The 12819-nt window shown below is 46.9% G+C and overlaps 1 protein-coding gene and 1 non-coding gene across 15 annotated transcripts in view; both read left to right on the plus strand.

Moving 5' to 3' along the window:
- The window catches only part of UBC (ubiquitin C), a 16132-nt gene extending 3737 nt beyond the window's left edge, over positions 1 to 12395 (plus strand). Inside the window, exons 1-3 of one of the 14 annotated variants that reach the window (XM_011948401.1) lie at positions 9583 to 10733; positions 11059 to 11758; positions 12385 to 12395. In XM_011948401.1, the coding sequence (XP_011803791.1) occupies positions 10413 to 10733; positions 11059 to 11751 (1014 nt within the window). In that variant the 5' untranslated portion in view covers positions 9583 to 10412 and the 3' untranslated portion in view covers positions 11752 to 11758; positions 12385 to 12395. Of the gene's footprint in view, positions 1 to 7427; positions 7578 to 9582; positions 10859 to 11058; positions 11820 to 11958; positions 11974 to 12384 lie in introns of those variants that run through there. The other 13 variants (XM_011948405.1, XM_011948409.1, XM_011948406.1 and 10 more) reach the window with 13 other exon arrangements.
- Positions 2716 to 2787, plus strand: TRNAA-UGC. The gene has a single exon. It is a non-coding gene; the product is annotated as a tRNA-Ala (tRNA).
- Positions 12396 to 12819: the final 424 nt, after the last annotated feature.

Here is a 12819-nt window from a genome sequence, read left to right on the forward strand (position 1 = left end):
CTCGATCTCCTGACCTCGTGATCCACCCATCTCGGCCTCCCAAAGTGCTGGGATTACAGGCTTGAGCCACCGCGCCCGGCCGAGCCTGTGCTTTCTACCAGACACTATTATACATGTTTTATGTGTAACTCACTAAATTGTCACAACAACCAGATGAGGTAGGTACATTCAAATCTCTATTTCACACATGAGGCCCAGAGGTTAGGTGATGCAATCACAGCTGATGTGTCCAGCACTTCCTTCCCCAAGTCTACTAACTTTTCTGACAATTCTGCATGGCCTTTGGCTAGGAAGAGTCGCAGGTGCCAGCAACGGTCAGGGAACTGTGGAAAACGAGGTGGCAGGACATTTTTGACGCAAGTTTTCCGTATCACAGTAAGTGTCTATTTCCAGCCAAGAAATATCAAGGCTCATGGAAAGAGGTATAGCCTTCAGTTTTCTTCCCTCTCCTAGCTTCTCACCCACTCTTTCCCCAAAGAACGGCTTTGTGATGACCTGAAGGACACTAAACATTGTGGCTTCTCTCCCCTGGTGTGCTTAAGAAACTCTCTGGAAGAGAGAGATGCAAATTCACAGTTAAAGAATGGATCTTAGGGCCAGGCACGGTGGCTCACTCCTGTAATCCCAGGACTTTGGGAGGCGGAGGCGGGTCATGAGGTCAGGTGTTCAAGACCAGCCTGACCAACATGGTGATAACCCCATCTCTACTAATAATGCAAAAATTAGCTGGGCATAGTGGTGCACTCCTGTAATCCCAGCTACTCAGGAGCCTGAGGCAGGAGAATTGCTTGAACCCGGGAGGCGGTGGCTGGCTGCAGTGAGCCAAGATTCTGCCATTGCACTCCAGCCTGAGCGACAAACTTAGTCTCAAAAAAAAAAAAAAAAAAAAGAATGTCTCTTTTCGGTGGGCAATTGTAAAGAGACTCCTTCCTCTGAGCCGAAGCCCTCGTTCCGGGAAGTGGATCTGTTTCTTTTCAGTTTGCTCATTTTTATATTCAGAACGGTCTGTCTCCCAGGCTGGAGGGCTGTGGGGTGATCTTGACTTACTGCAACCACTGCTTCCTGGGCTCCAAAAATCCTCTCACCTTAACCTCCCAAGTAGCTGGGACAACAAGCGCTCGCCACCACATCTGGCTAATTTTTTGTACTTTTGGTAGAGACGGGGTTCGCGCCATGTTGGCCAGGCTGGTCTCAAACTCCTGACCTCAAGTGATCCGCCAACCTCAACCTCTCAAAGTGCTGGGATTACAGGCATGAGCCATAATAGTGGGATTACAGGCATGAGCCATAATAGTTCTTTTGGGAGGAAAAAAATGTCTTCCAGCTGATATGCAAACCTCAAAGTCTCTGAAGGTTGGTATGGTTTTAAAGGATGAGAAATCAGAGGTTTCTGGGTGAAGGTACAATCAAGCCAATGCCCTTATTTATTGGAAAGAAATTCAATTTTCCTTCTCTTCTCTTCTCTTCTGTCTGTGAAGAGGAACATTTAAGAACGGGTCAGTTTTCATTTGTTCCTTGGTTCCGGTATCCGCTAGAATTGTATTTGCAAGGTTATGAAGAGCTGACCTGCTTGGGAAACATAAAAGAATTCTGTTGTTGTGGTGGTGGTTTTGCTAAACTCTAACACTCAGTTCAACACACACAAGTTTCATTTAGGAAATAACCTTGGCTGGGCGCAGTGGCTCACACCTGTAATCCCAGCACTTTGGGAGGCCGAGGCAAGTGGATCACCTGAGGTCAGGAGTTCGAGACCAGCCCGGCCAACATGCGGAAACCCCCATCTCTACTAAAAACACAGAAATTAGCAGGTGTGGTGGTGCACACCTGTAGTCCCAGCTACTCGAGAGGCCAAGGCACGAGAATCGCTTGGACACACGAGGTGGAGGATGCTGTGAGCTGAGATCAGGCCACTGCACTCCAGCCTGGACGACAGAGCGAAACTCTGTCTCAAAACAAACCAACCAACCAAAAACTAAAAGTCTCTCACACTCCCATGTGTATTGCAGCTTTATTCACAAGTGCCTAGATGTGGAATCCACCCAAGTGTCCGTCAGCAGACACATGGATAGAGAAAATGTGGTGTACATACACAGCAGAATACTATTTGACCTTAAAAAAAACACAAAACAAAATGAAATCCTGGCATTTTTCCTCTACAAAACAAAAACAAATACATGGTTAAGTTTGGGGGACATGACATAAAGTGAAATAAGCCAAGCACAGAAAGAGAAATACTGCATGATCTCACGCATATGCGGAAGCTGAAATAGTTGGTCTCACAAATAGAGAGTAGAATAGTGGTTACCGCAGGTAGTGAAGGTGGGGGAGGTGCGAATAGCCAAAGGTGGGTTACTGGATACAAAAGTACAGCTAAATAGGAGAATAAGTTCCAGTGTCCCTATAGGGTGAATACAACAACTTATTGTATGTTTTCAAATAGCTGAAAGCATGGATTTTTAATGTCTCCCAACTCAAAGAAATGATATATGTTTGAAGGGATGGATGTGGTCATTGTCCTGACTTGAACATTACAAATTGTGTACATAGATCACAACATCATATCACACTTCATAAATGTGCACAATTGTTATGTGTCAATTAAAACAGTAATAAAAGCCAAAAATAAAAATGAAACACGTGGAAACAGGAAAAAAAAAAACGGCTTTAAGAACAGAGTATAGCAAGGACTTCCAAAAGTAAGTATGAAAAAGGGAGGGGGATGTAGCTCAGTGGTAGAGCGCATGCTTTGCATGCATGAGGCCCCGGGTTCGATCCCCGGCATCTCCACTCTGATTTTGCTGATTTCTCTATTCATCTTGGTCCACAGCTCCTTATCATTAAACTGCCATGGATGTGATCATTATATGTATTATGATTCCAGGCACTACTTGGAGCTCAGATTTTCACACCAGGCGTGATCTTCCCATTCTGAAATCTCTAATGTTTTAAATGCACATGAGTTAGAAGAGGCTGATGGGAGTAATCAGCAGAAAAGTGTTAAGGCAAAACCTGACTTGATGATTGAAACCACAGCAAACGTGAGCAGGAAGATCATCTGGGGAGTGAACACCACATCTCGTGCCACTGTGATTGCACTGCACTGGTCTCGAGAGCTGTTGACGCATTCCTGGCCATCCGGGGGGCAAGTGTGTAAGTTGCTGGAAGGTCTGGGCCCCCCGTTTGCCATCTCACTCCTCTGCACTGCCACTAACCACCTCATTTGCATGGGAGGAACCCAAAGGCAAACTCGCATCCCACCAGGGCTTTGCTCTCTGCTTCCTCAGCAACACTTCTCCATGGCTGTAATGCACATGCAATTTACATTTATATTCATACACTGTGTTCCGTGGTGAGGAGACCTGCAAACCTACCCCAAAGGTCAAGGGAACTGAGAGGCCAAATAAAGGGGCTGACAAACCCAGTTTCTCAGGCAAAAACATTTATTAGGGACTTACCAAGAGAAGCCATAGTCTCAGGGTGATCATCAGAGGATATAAAGTTCACTGTGCCATAACCCTCAACCCAGGGCTTCTATACCATGGGGAAGGAATATTTAGGACAATTGAAGTCGACCCCTCAAGCAAAGGCAAGAATGTTATATGAATCTACATAAGGGCAGGATTTATGATCTAGGTTGTTCTGATCTAAGGGCAGAATTTATGGTAACAGTAAAGTGGAAATCTTAGAGGCCTTCCTGGAAGAGGCATTAATCAGAAGTTATCTTGGCAGATTAGCATCCAAGATGGAGTTGCTTTCACCTCCACTGTGTTTCTGTATCTTACCATTGAAAGCAAAAGATGGTGGCTCAGGCCTGTAATCCCAGCACTTCGGGAGGCGTGAGGCAGGAGTATTGCTTGAGCCCAGGAGTTTGAAAGCAGCCTGGGCAACAAAGGGAGATCTGTCTCAATAAAGAAAAGAAAAGGAAAGAAACAAAGGAAGAAAGAAGGAAAGAAAGACAGAAAAAAAGAAAGACAGATTTACTTGCATGCATGATCTTTAGGCAAAAATAAATACATAAAAATAAATAAATAACATTTTTCAAATTTAACCAGGTCCCATCTTTCTTTCTTTTTTTTTTTGAGACAGTCTCACTATCACCCAGGCTGGAGTGCAGTGGCCGGATCTCAGCTCACCGCAAGCTCCGCCTTCCGGGTTCACGCCATTCTCCTGCCTCAGCCTCCCAAGTAGCTGGGACTACAGGCGCCCGCCACGTCACCCGGCTAGTTTTTTGTATTTTTTAGTAGAGACGGGGTTTCAGCATGTTAGCCAGGATGGTCTCGATCTCTTGACCTCGTGATCCACCCGTCTCGGCCTCCCAAAGTGCTGGGATTACAGGCTTGAGCCACCGCGCCCGGCCCCATCTTTCTAAATAATAATAAGAATGAAATCAGGGATTCTGCTGCATTGTGTGGTACAGTTCTTTGCAATTATAATGAATTCCTCACCTGTTAGCCCCGTTCTTTCATTTGACTTGACTTCATGTTTTAAATGGTAAAAGCATCTAATCTTAGATCCAGAGCTCTCATTTTTGAGATGAGGAAACTGAAACTAGTGAACTGACTCACCAGTTAGGTGGTGACGCATTGGTGACAGCTTGTTTCTAATGAGCTTCAGGAAAGGTTCTTTCTCCCTGAAAGTCAACAAGGTTTTAAGGGAAAAAACGTTGAAGATCATTTCTGAAGTCATCAGGACTAACACAAAACTTACATCTTCTGTAACTGCCCGAAGGTTTCTCCTTGCCCGCTGCCTAGACAGAGCCCACTTACTAAGACAGGGAAATTATGATCCGCCCACCTCAGCCTCCCAAAGTGCTGGGATTACAGGCGTGAGCCACCTTATCCTGGCATAATAGAGAACGTTTAATTCACACACAGCTGGCAGTGTGGCAGACGGGAGTTTTACTATCACTCAAATCAGTCTCCCTGAAAACTCAGGGATTGGAGTTTTGAAGGATAATTTGGTGGGTAGCGAGGTCGGGAAATCGGGAGTACTGATGGGTTGGGTTGGAGATGAAATCACAGAGTGGAAGCTGTCCTTTTGCCCTGAGTCATTTCCTAGGTGCGGGCCACAAGACCAGATGAGCCAGTTTATCAGTCTGGGCGGTGTCAGTTGGCCCAATGAGTGCAGAGTATGCAAAATATCTTAAGTACTGGTCTTAGGTTTTACAATAGTGATGTTTTATCCTCAGGAGCAATTTGGGCATGGACAGAATCTTGCAGTCTCCAGCTGCGTGACTCCTAAACCATAATTTCTAATCTTGTGACCAATTTGTTAGTCCCGCAAAGCAGTCTCGTGCCCAGGCAGGAAGGGGGCTTGTTTTGGGAAAAGGCTGTTATCACCTTTGTTCCAAAATTAAACTATAAACTGAGTTCCTCCAAAGTCAGTTCAGCCTACACCTAGGGATGAGCAAAGATGGTGGAGGTGAGGCGCAAGATGGCGTCAGTGAGGTCAGATCTCTTTCATTGTAATCATTTTCTGTTATGACTTTGGTAAAGGCAGTTTCACTGCTGTTTCGTTTCTTCTTTTGTTTATTTATTTATTTATTTATTTTTCTTGAGACAGGGTCTGTTTCTGTTGCCCAGGCTGAGTGCTGTAGTGCAATCACAGCTCACTGCAGCCTCAAATTCCTGGGCTCAAGCGATGCTCCCACATCATCCTCCCGAGCAGCTGGAACTACAGGCATGCACCACCGCCTGGCTAATTTTTGTTTGTTTTGGTAGAGACAGGGTTTCACCATGTAGCTCAGGCTGGTCTTTAACTCCTGGGCTGAAATGACCCTCTCACACTGGCCTCCCCAAATGCTGGGATTACACGTGCAAGCCACCATGCCTGGCTATTTTTTTCATTTATTTTTATTTTTATTTTTTATTTCTTACGATGACCCCCACTTATATGACATTACTTTGTACCTTATAATTAAATATTTCAGCCAGGCACATTGGCTCACGTCTGTATTCCCAGCCCTGTGGGAGGCCAGGGCAGGAGGATCACTTGAGCCCAGGAGTTCAAGACCAGCCTGGGCAACATGGTGAAACCCCCGTCTCTTATTTTATTTTTTGGAGATAGAGTCTCACTCTGTCACCCCAGCTGGAGTGCAGCCGCACGATCTCGACTCACTGCAACCTCTGCCTCCGCCTCTAGAGTAGCTGGGACTACAGGTGTGAGCTACCGCGCCTGATAATGTTTGTATTTTTAGTAGAGATGGAGTTTCAGCACGTTGGCCAGGTTGGTCTCCAACTCCTGACCTCAGGTATCCACCTACCTCAGCCTCCCAAAGTGCAAAACCCTCCTCTCTACAAAAAAAAGCAAAAATTAGGTGTGGTGGCACATACCTGTAGTCCTACCCACCCAGGAGGCTTAGGTGGGAGGATCACCAGAGCCTGAATGTCCCGGCTGCAGAGTGAGCCGTGATGATACCACTGAATGACAGAGCGAGATACTGTTTCAAAAAACAAAGAAACAAAGCCAAATCTTTCTGCTAGTGCATGACAAGGAAAAAAAATACCTCAAGGAGTTGTTATTGTTAAAGGCTAGTGTTACGAACTGGAGCTTCCTAGAAATACTCTTTGAAAAAAGTGCTTTTCCAACTATTAAATTTTATTTTACACTTAAAGCTTATTATATGAGGTCACATGAGTAGTCAAATTCATAGAGACACAAAGTAGAATGGTGGATGCCAGGGGCTGGTGGGAGAAGAAATGGGGAGTTAGTTTTTCATGGGGACAGAGTTTGTTTTGCAAGATGAAGAGAGTTCCAGAAATGGATGGTGGTGATGGCTGATGCACAACACTGAATGTACTTCATGCTACAAAAAATGTACACTTAAGAATGGTAAATTTTATGTGTATTTTACAATTTTAAGACAAAACCAAACAACGACAAAAACAAAGCCCAAATAGGTTAAATAACTTCCTAATGTTCCTAAATTAGGTAAATTTAGAGACTAGCTCTTTTTTAACTGCTGAGGTGAATGGGTTATTTTTAAGCTGGAGCAGTTTGTGTTCCACCACACAGTTATACAACACAAGTAGAAACAGGAAGAACACATTCCCTAAGGTTTTTTTTTTCTTCCTGTTTGCCAGGCCTTAACCTGCAGGCGTCCTTGACAACCTTTTCTGGTTATATAAGCGATGACAGAGCAAGGCAAACCCTTCCCACCACCTCTCTGACTCCACCCTTTTCCTTGGGGGAAACAAGTTTGTTGACCCTCACTCATGCTCTCAGATAGTTTCATGGGGCTGGATTAAATCACATACAAGGTGGTGCCTTTCAGAAGGGGGAACTGAATCCTTAGGGGAGGGGAGAAAGGAAGGCGGAAGAGCAGGCACTCATCCACCCCCGCACCGCCCAGCTGCAGCCCAGCACCCGGGCCCTTTGTGAGCTCAGCCCGTCACATGCTCCCTTCCGCCTGCCAATCCCGCCCTGTTGCTGGGCCTCTGTCCCTTCTCCATTGGTGCCAGCTCTGAAGCAATCTTTTCTGGGGCGCCTGCAAAGGACGGATCTGTGGGTGGAACGAACTGAAAACGGATCCAGTGACTCATCCCGATTCTCGCACATTCTAGCACATCGCATTCTAGGTCAGCAGGGTTTAGGTTTTAAAAGCGTGACTTGATACCTGACTCCTGAGTCCAAGTGGGACATTTAGACTTTGGGAACCCTTTGGGAAAATAGAAAAGCCGTCGTTGCAACAACAAAAATCCTTTGTAGGACACGGTTTCTCAATTTCAGCACTATTAACATTTTGGGTCGGATAATTCTTTATTGTGGGGGACTGTCCCTCATAGAATGTTCGGCGGCATCCCTGGTGTCTACTAAGAGTGCTAGTATTAGTAGCAGCACCCCCTAACCTGCCCTGAGTTGTGACAACCAAGAATATCTCCAGATATTGCCAAATGTCCCCTGAAGGGCAAATCACTCCTTGTTGAGAACCATTGTTCTAGAGAAGCATCAGACACCTGTGTTTTGGGAGGCCATTTTCTTTTCCTTTCTCTGTCACCTCAGTGACCTTGGAGAAAGGTTTATTTCTGTTTGCTTCAATAACCATTTAAGTCAGGGAATGCTGAGGTGTTTTCAATAATTTTTTTCTGCTAGAGACAACATTGGTTTCTCTTTGTAGCTAACCTTTGGCCCATTACCCACCCTACCCTTATCCCCTCTTCTTCCTTTTTCCTCCTCCTGTCCTCCTCTCCCTCCCATCCCTCTGCAGTCAGGGCTGTTTTTTCTCTGTACCTTTTGGACTCTGAAAAAAGCTATGTCACAAAGCTGGTGACTCAGCCTTTAAACAACATGAATCACAAGGCTTGCAGTAGAGTAACAGCCAAAAGCAACCAGGGCGTGGTTGAAAGCCAGGCCTCGTCACCTCACAAAGAATGTCAGCTTTTTATTCCTTTCAAAACTCCTTCCTAAAATCTAGGGGAAAAACAAAAAACAAAAACTTTGCAGAAATGTGTATTGGAACTCACTGGGGTTTCCTGCCAATCCTGGAAGATGACACTTATTATTCCTTTTAATTTCCCACTAACACATGAATTCATTCTCTTAAAAATGTTAAAAATTAGAGATGTCAAAGTCTATTTTGAACATTGTACAGATCTTGGATTTTCATAAACAAACACAAACATGGGTTACCATAGAGAATACGTAGCAGGTTCATTTTGCTTTGATGCGTATTTTAAGTGTGCCTTTTAAATAATGTAATGTTCATAACTTAAAACAAGAATGTAGTCTTTTCCTAATGGCAAAATATTTTTCAGTTGCTAGCCTCTTTTTCCTCTCTTTTTGAAGCTTTCAAAGGTAGAAATCAAAATAGTCTCCCTACCTCCAATACATTTGTAGAAACAGGGACTATTTCTAGAAGACTCCAGAAGGAACAATAACTGGGAAATTGAGGGCATGAAGGAGACTCTTCACTGTACACTTTAAAAAGACACATTTAAAAAATCTCACCATGTTCGTATATGTTAAAACATTTTAAAAATATAGTGAAGAAATGACACATAGGGATCATAAAATAGGTTGTGGTAAAAATTTAAAAACCTGGCTGGTGATGCTTTTCTCCCCACTTCTTTTATCAAAATAGAATTGCCCTGTAGAATTACATTTCATATTTGACACCCTACCCTGCCCTGAAATAGGACTGGGATTCTATTCCTGTATTTTAAAACCTCCGGTTTAAATGGGTCCGATTATTGAATGGATCCTGATTACAATAATCGTAGTACCCATTGAAACCAGAGAAATTTCCAGGCCTCCCTGCTGGAACCAACTAGGACCTTTCCATACCCGGCCCTCAGAATAGACAGGAAGGTGAAAGAACAGTCTAGAAGGATGTCGCTCCCTCAGCCTTGGGTTCCAGCTAAAAAAAAAAAAAACTGTATGGGGTTTCCGCCTCCCTTTTCCAAATTTAACCTGGACACCAGCTCCTCTGCAGTATCTCCCCTCGAAAGTTCTCGAGCGTTCCCCAGTTTTAGGGCCGCGCCCGGCCTCAGATCTGCTGAGTCATTGTCCTTGTCCCGCGGCCCGCAGCGGGGGAGGGGCGCGGCACCGGGGAGCCCCCGCGACCGGCCTGGGAAGCTCAGGAAGGCTGAGGGGGGGCTGAGCAAAGGAAGCCCCGTCATTATCTCAAATGTGACCCAAAAATAAAGACCCGTCCGTGTCGCGGGGTGGGCCAGGGCGGGTCGCGAGGGAGGGGAGGGAGACCCCGACTCTACGGGAGGCGCTTGGTCCGCGCCCCACGTCCGCCGAACGCGGGGTTCGCGACCCGAGGGGACCGCGGGGGCTGAGGGGAGAGGCCGCGGCTGAGGAACGCGGGCCGCCCACCCGCTCCGGGCGCCGCGGACTCCGCGCCGGGTTTTGGCGCCTCCCGCGGACGCCCCCCTCCTCTCGGCGAGCGCCTCCACGTCATGGTCGCAGCGCGCAGCGAGCGCCCTGATTCTTCCGCTTGGACGCCCAGGACGGCAGCCCGCTGCCCACCAGACTCGCTCCCAGAACCCCAGTCTCAGCAGGAGGACATTTTGGGACGAGACTTGAGTGACTCTAGGGCACTGGTTTTCTTTCCAGAGACCGGAATGGACGAGCAAAAGTAGTCCCTTCTCGGCGATTCTGCGGAGGGATTTCCTTGGGGCGGTGAACGCCGATGACTATATAAGGACGCGCCGGGTGTGGCGGGGCTAGTTCCGTCGCAGTCGGGAATTGGACCGCAGTTCTTGTTTGTGTGTCGGTGTCATCGCCACTTGGTGAGCAGAGGGCTGCTGGGCCGGCCAGGGCTTTCGTGGCTGCTGGGCCGCTCGGTGGGATGGAGGGGGGCCGACGCCGCGGGTCGAGAGACCACCGAGGGCTGTAGTCTGGGTCCGCGAGGAAAGTGGCCTTGAGCAGGGGGTGGGAGGGGAGCGCAGCAAAATGGCGGCTGTTGAATGGAAGACGCTTGTGAGGCGGGCTGTGTGAGGTCGTTGAAACAAGGTGGGGGGTATGGTGGGCGGCAAGAACCCAAGGCTTTGAGGTTTTCGCTAATGCGGAACGCTCTTATTCTGGTGAGGTGGGCTGGGGCACCATTTGGGGACCTTGATGTGAAGTCTGTCACTGACTGGAGAACTCGGTTTGTCGTCTTTGCGGGGGCGGCAGTTAATGGCGGTGCCACTTGGCAGTGCACCCGTTGCTCGAGGAGCGCGCGCCCTCGCCGTGTCGTGACGTCATCCGTTCTGTTGGCTCATAATGTAGGGTGGGGCCACCTGCCGGTAGGTGTGCAGTAGGTTTTTTTTCGTCGCAGGACGCAGGGTTGGGGCCTAGGGTAGGCCCTCCTGAGTCGACAGGGGCCTGACCTCTGGTGAGGGGAGGGGTAAGTGAGGCGTCAGTTTCTTTGGTCAGTTCTATGTACCTATTTTCTTAAGTAGCTGAAGTCTGGGTTTTAAACTATGCGTTCGGGGTCGGCGAGTGTTTTGTGAAGTTTCTTAGGTACCTTTTAAATTGTAACCATTGAAGTGAATATAACATATAGTTTAAGTATTGGGAAGATTAGTACATTGTCTGTTAAATCTTGGTGGTTTTTGGCTTTTTTGTTAGACAATGCAGATCTTCGTGAAGACTCTGACTGGCAAGACCATCACCCTCGAGGTTGAGCCCAGTGACACCATTGAGAATGTCAAGGCAAAGATCCAAGATAAGGAAGGCATTCCTCCCGACCAGCAGAGGCTGATCTTTGCCGGAAAGCAGCTGGAAGATGGTCGTACCCTGTCTGACTACAACATCCAGAAGGAGTCCACCCTGCACCTGGTGCTCCGCCTCAGAGGTGGGATGCAGATCTTCGTGAAGACCCTGACTGGCAAGACCATTACCCTCGAGGTCGAGCCCAGCGACACCATCGAGAATGTCAAGGCAAAGATCCAAGACAAGGAAGGCATCCCTCCTGACCAGCAGAGGTTGATCTTTGCTGGAAAGCAGCTGGAAGATGGGCGCACGCTGTCTGACTACAACATCCAGAAAGAGTCCACCTTGCACCTGGTGCTCCGCCTCAGAGGTGGGATGCAGATCTTCGTGAAGACCCTGACTGGCAAGACCATCACCCTCGAGGTCGAGCCCAGCGACACCATTGAGAATGTCAAGGCAAAGATTCAGGACAAGGAAGGCATCCCTCCTGACCAGCAGAGGTTGATCTTTGCTGGGAAACAGCTGGAAGATGGACGCACCCTGTCTGATTACAACATCCAGAAAGAGTCCACTCTGCACTTGGTCCTGCGCTTGAGGGGGGGTGTCTAAGTTTCCCCTTTTAAGGTTTCAGCAAATTTCGTTGCACTTTTCTTTCAATAAAGTTGTTGCATTCCCAACTGGTGTGGTTTTTTAAAAGTTAAGGTTATTTTGCATTAGACTGGGGGAAGGGGATCAAGGTTTTCAGTCTACAAATGTTGCTGTGGTAACAGTGAAATGTCAGTGAAGGGGTTGACCTTAATACAGTATGAACTGTAGAAGGTGGGTGCAAATAAAAGCCAGCTTCAAGACCAGCTTGGCCAACGTGGTGAAACCCTATGTCTACTGAAAATACAAAAAGGCAGGTGTGGTGAATGCCTGTGATTCCAGCTACATGGGAGGGTGAGGCAGGAGAAGCCTTGAACCAATGAAGTGGAGGTTGCAGTGATCTGAGTGCCACTGTACTCCCGCTGGGGGAACAGCAAGACAAAGTTGTTGGGAGATGGAAGTATTTTACATACGTAGATCTAAGTTAACTTTAAAAATTCTGGTTTGTGGGTGATTTGTGAGGTAAGAGAATGTGAGAATTACCAGAACACCAGGAAGGAGGAAGGAATTTTAAAAGGTGGGAGTGGTGGGAAGGTAACTATGAAAGGATGCTTTAAGTACATGGGTCTATATAAATGGACATTGAGCTGCGTAGACAGTCATGGGATCAAATTTTAAGAGGATGTGGCAGGTAAAGCATTAAAAGGCATAGCCACCAAGGTGTAGAAAAGGAATTAGTGGTTAGAGAATGAGCTATTCCTTCAAACAATTCTTGCTGATAAAATGACACATTTTATGTGACTATAGATGGAGGATTGGCACATAACCAGTGGGGGAAACAATGGACCTCTGGATTTGTCCCAAGTGTATAATAGCATTTGGCCAATCAAATGGTCCTGGTAAGGTGTTGACTAGAACCAAAGGTGGAAGTTGCAGGGAAACTGGTTTAATACAAAAGGTGGACACCAGGCAGTCATCCAGAGGCCCTTTAAAGGTCTTGGAAGGTTTTTCCCAAGGAGAATCGCTCCTTCTCCTCTCCCCTAAAGTTTTAGGGGATTCATGAACAACCTCTGCTGTAGAAGAATCTCAGGT

This window comes from Colobus angolensis, unplaced genomic scaffold (assembly GCF_000951035.1).
Source record: "Colobus angolensis palliatus isolate OR3802 unplaced genomic scaffold, Cang.pa_1.0 Scaffold28, whole genome shotgun sequence".
NCBI classification, from domain to species: Eukaryota; Metazoa; Chordata; class Mammalia; order Primates; family Cercopithecidae; genus Colobus; species Colobus angolensis.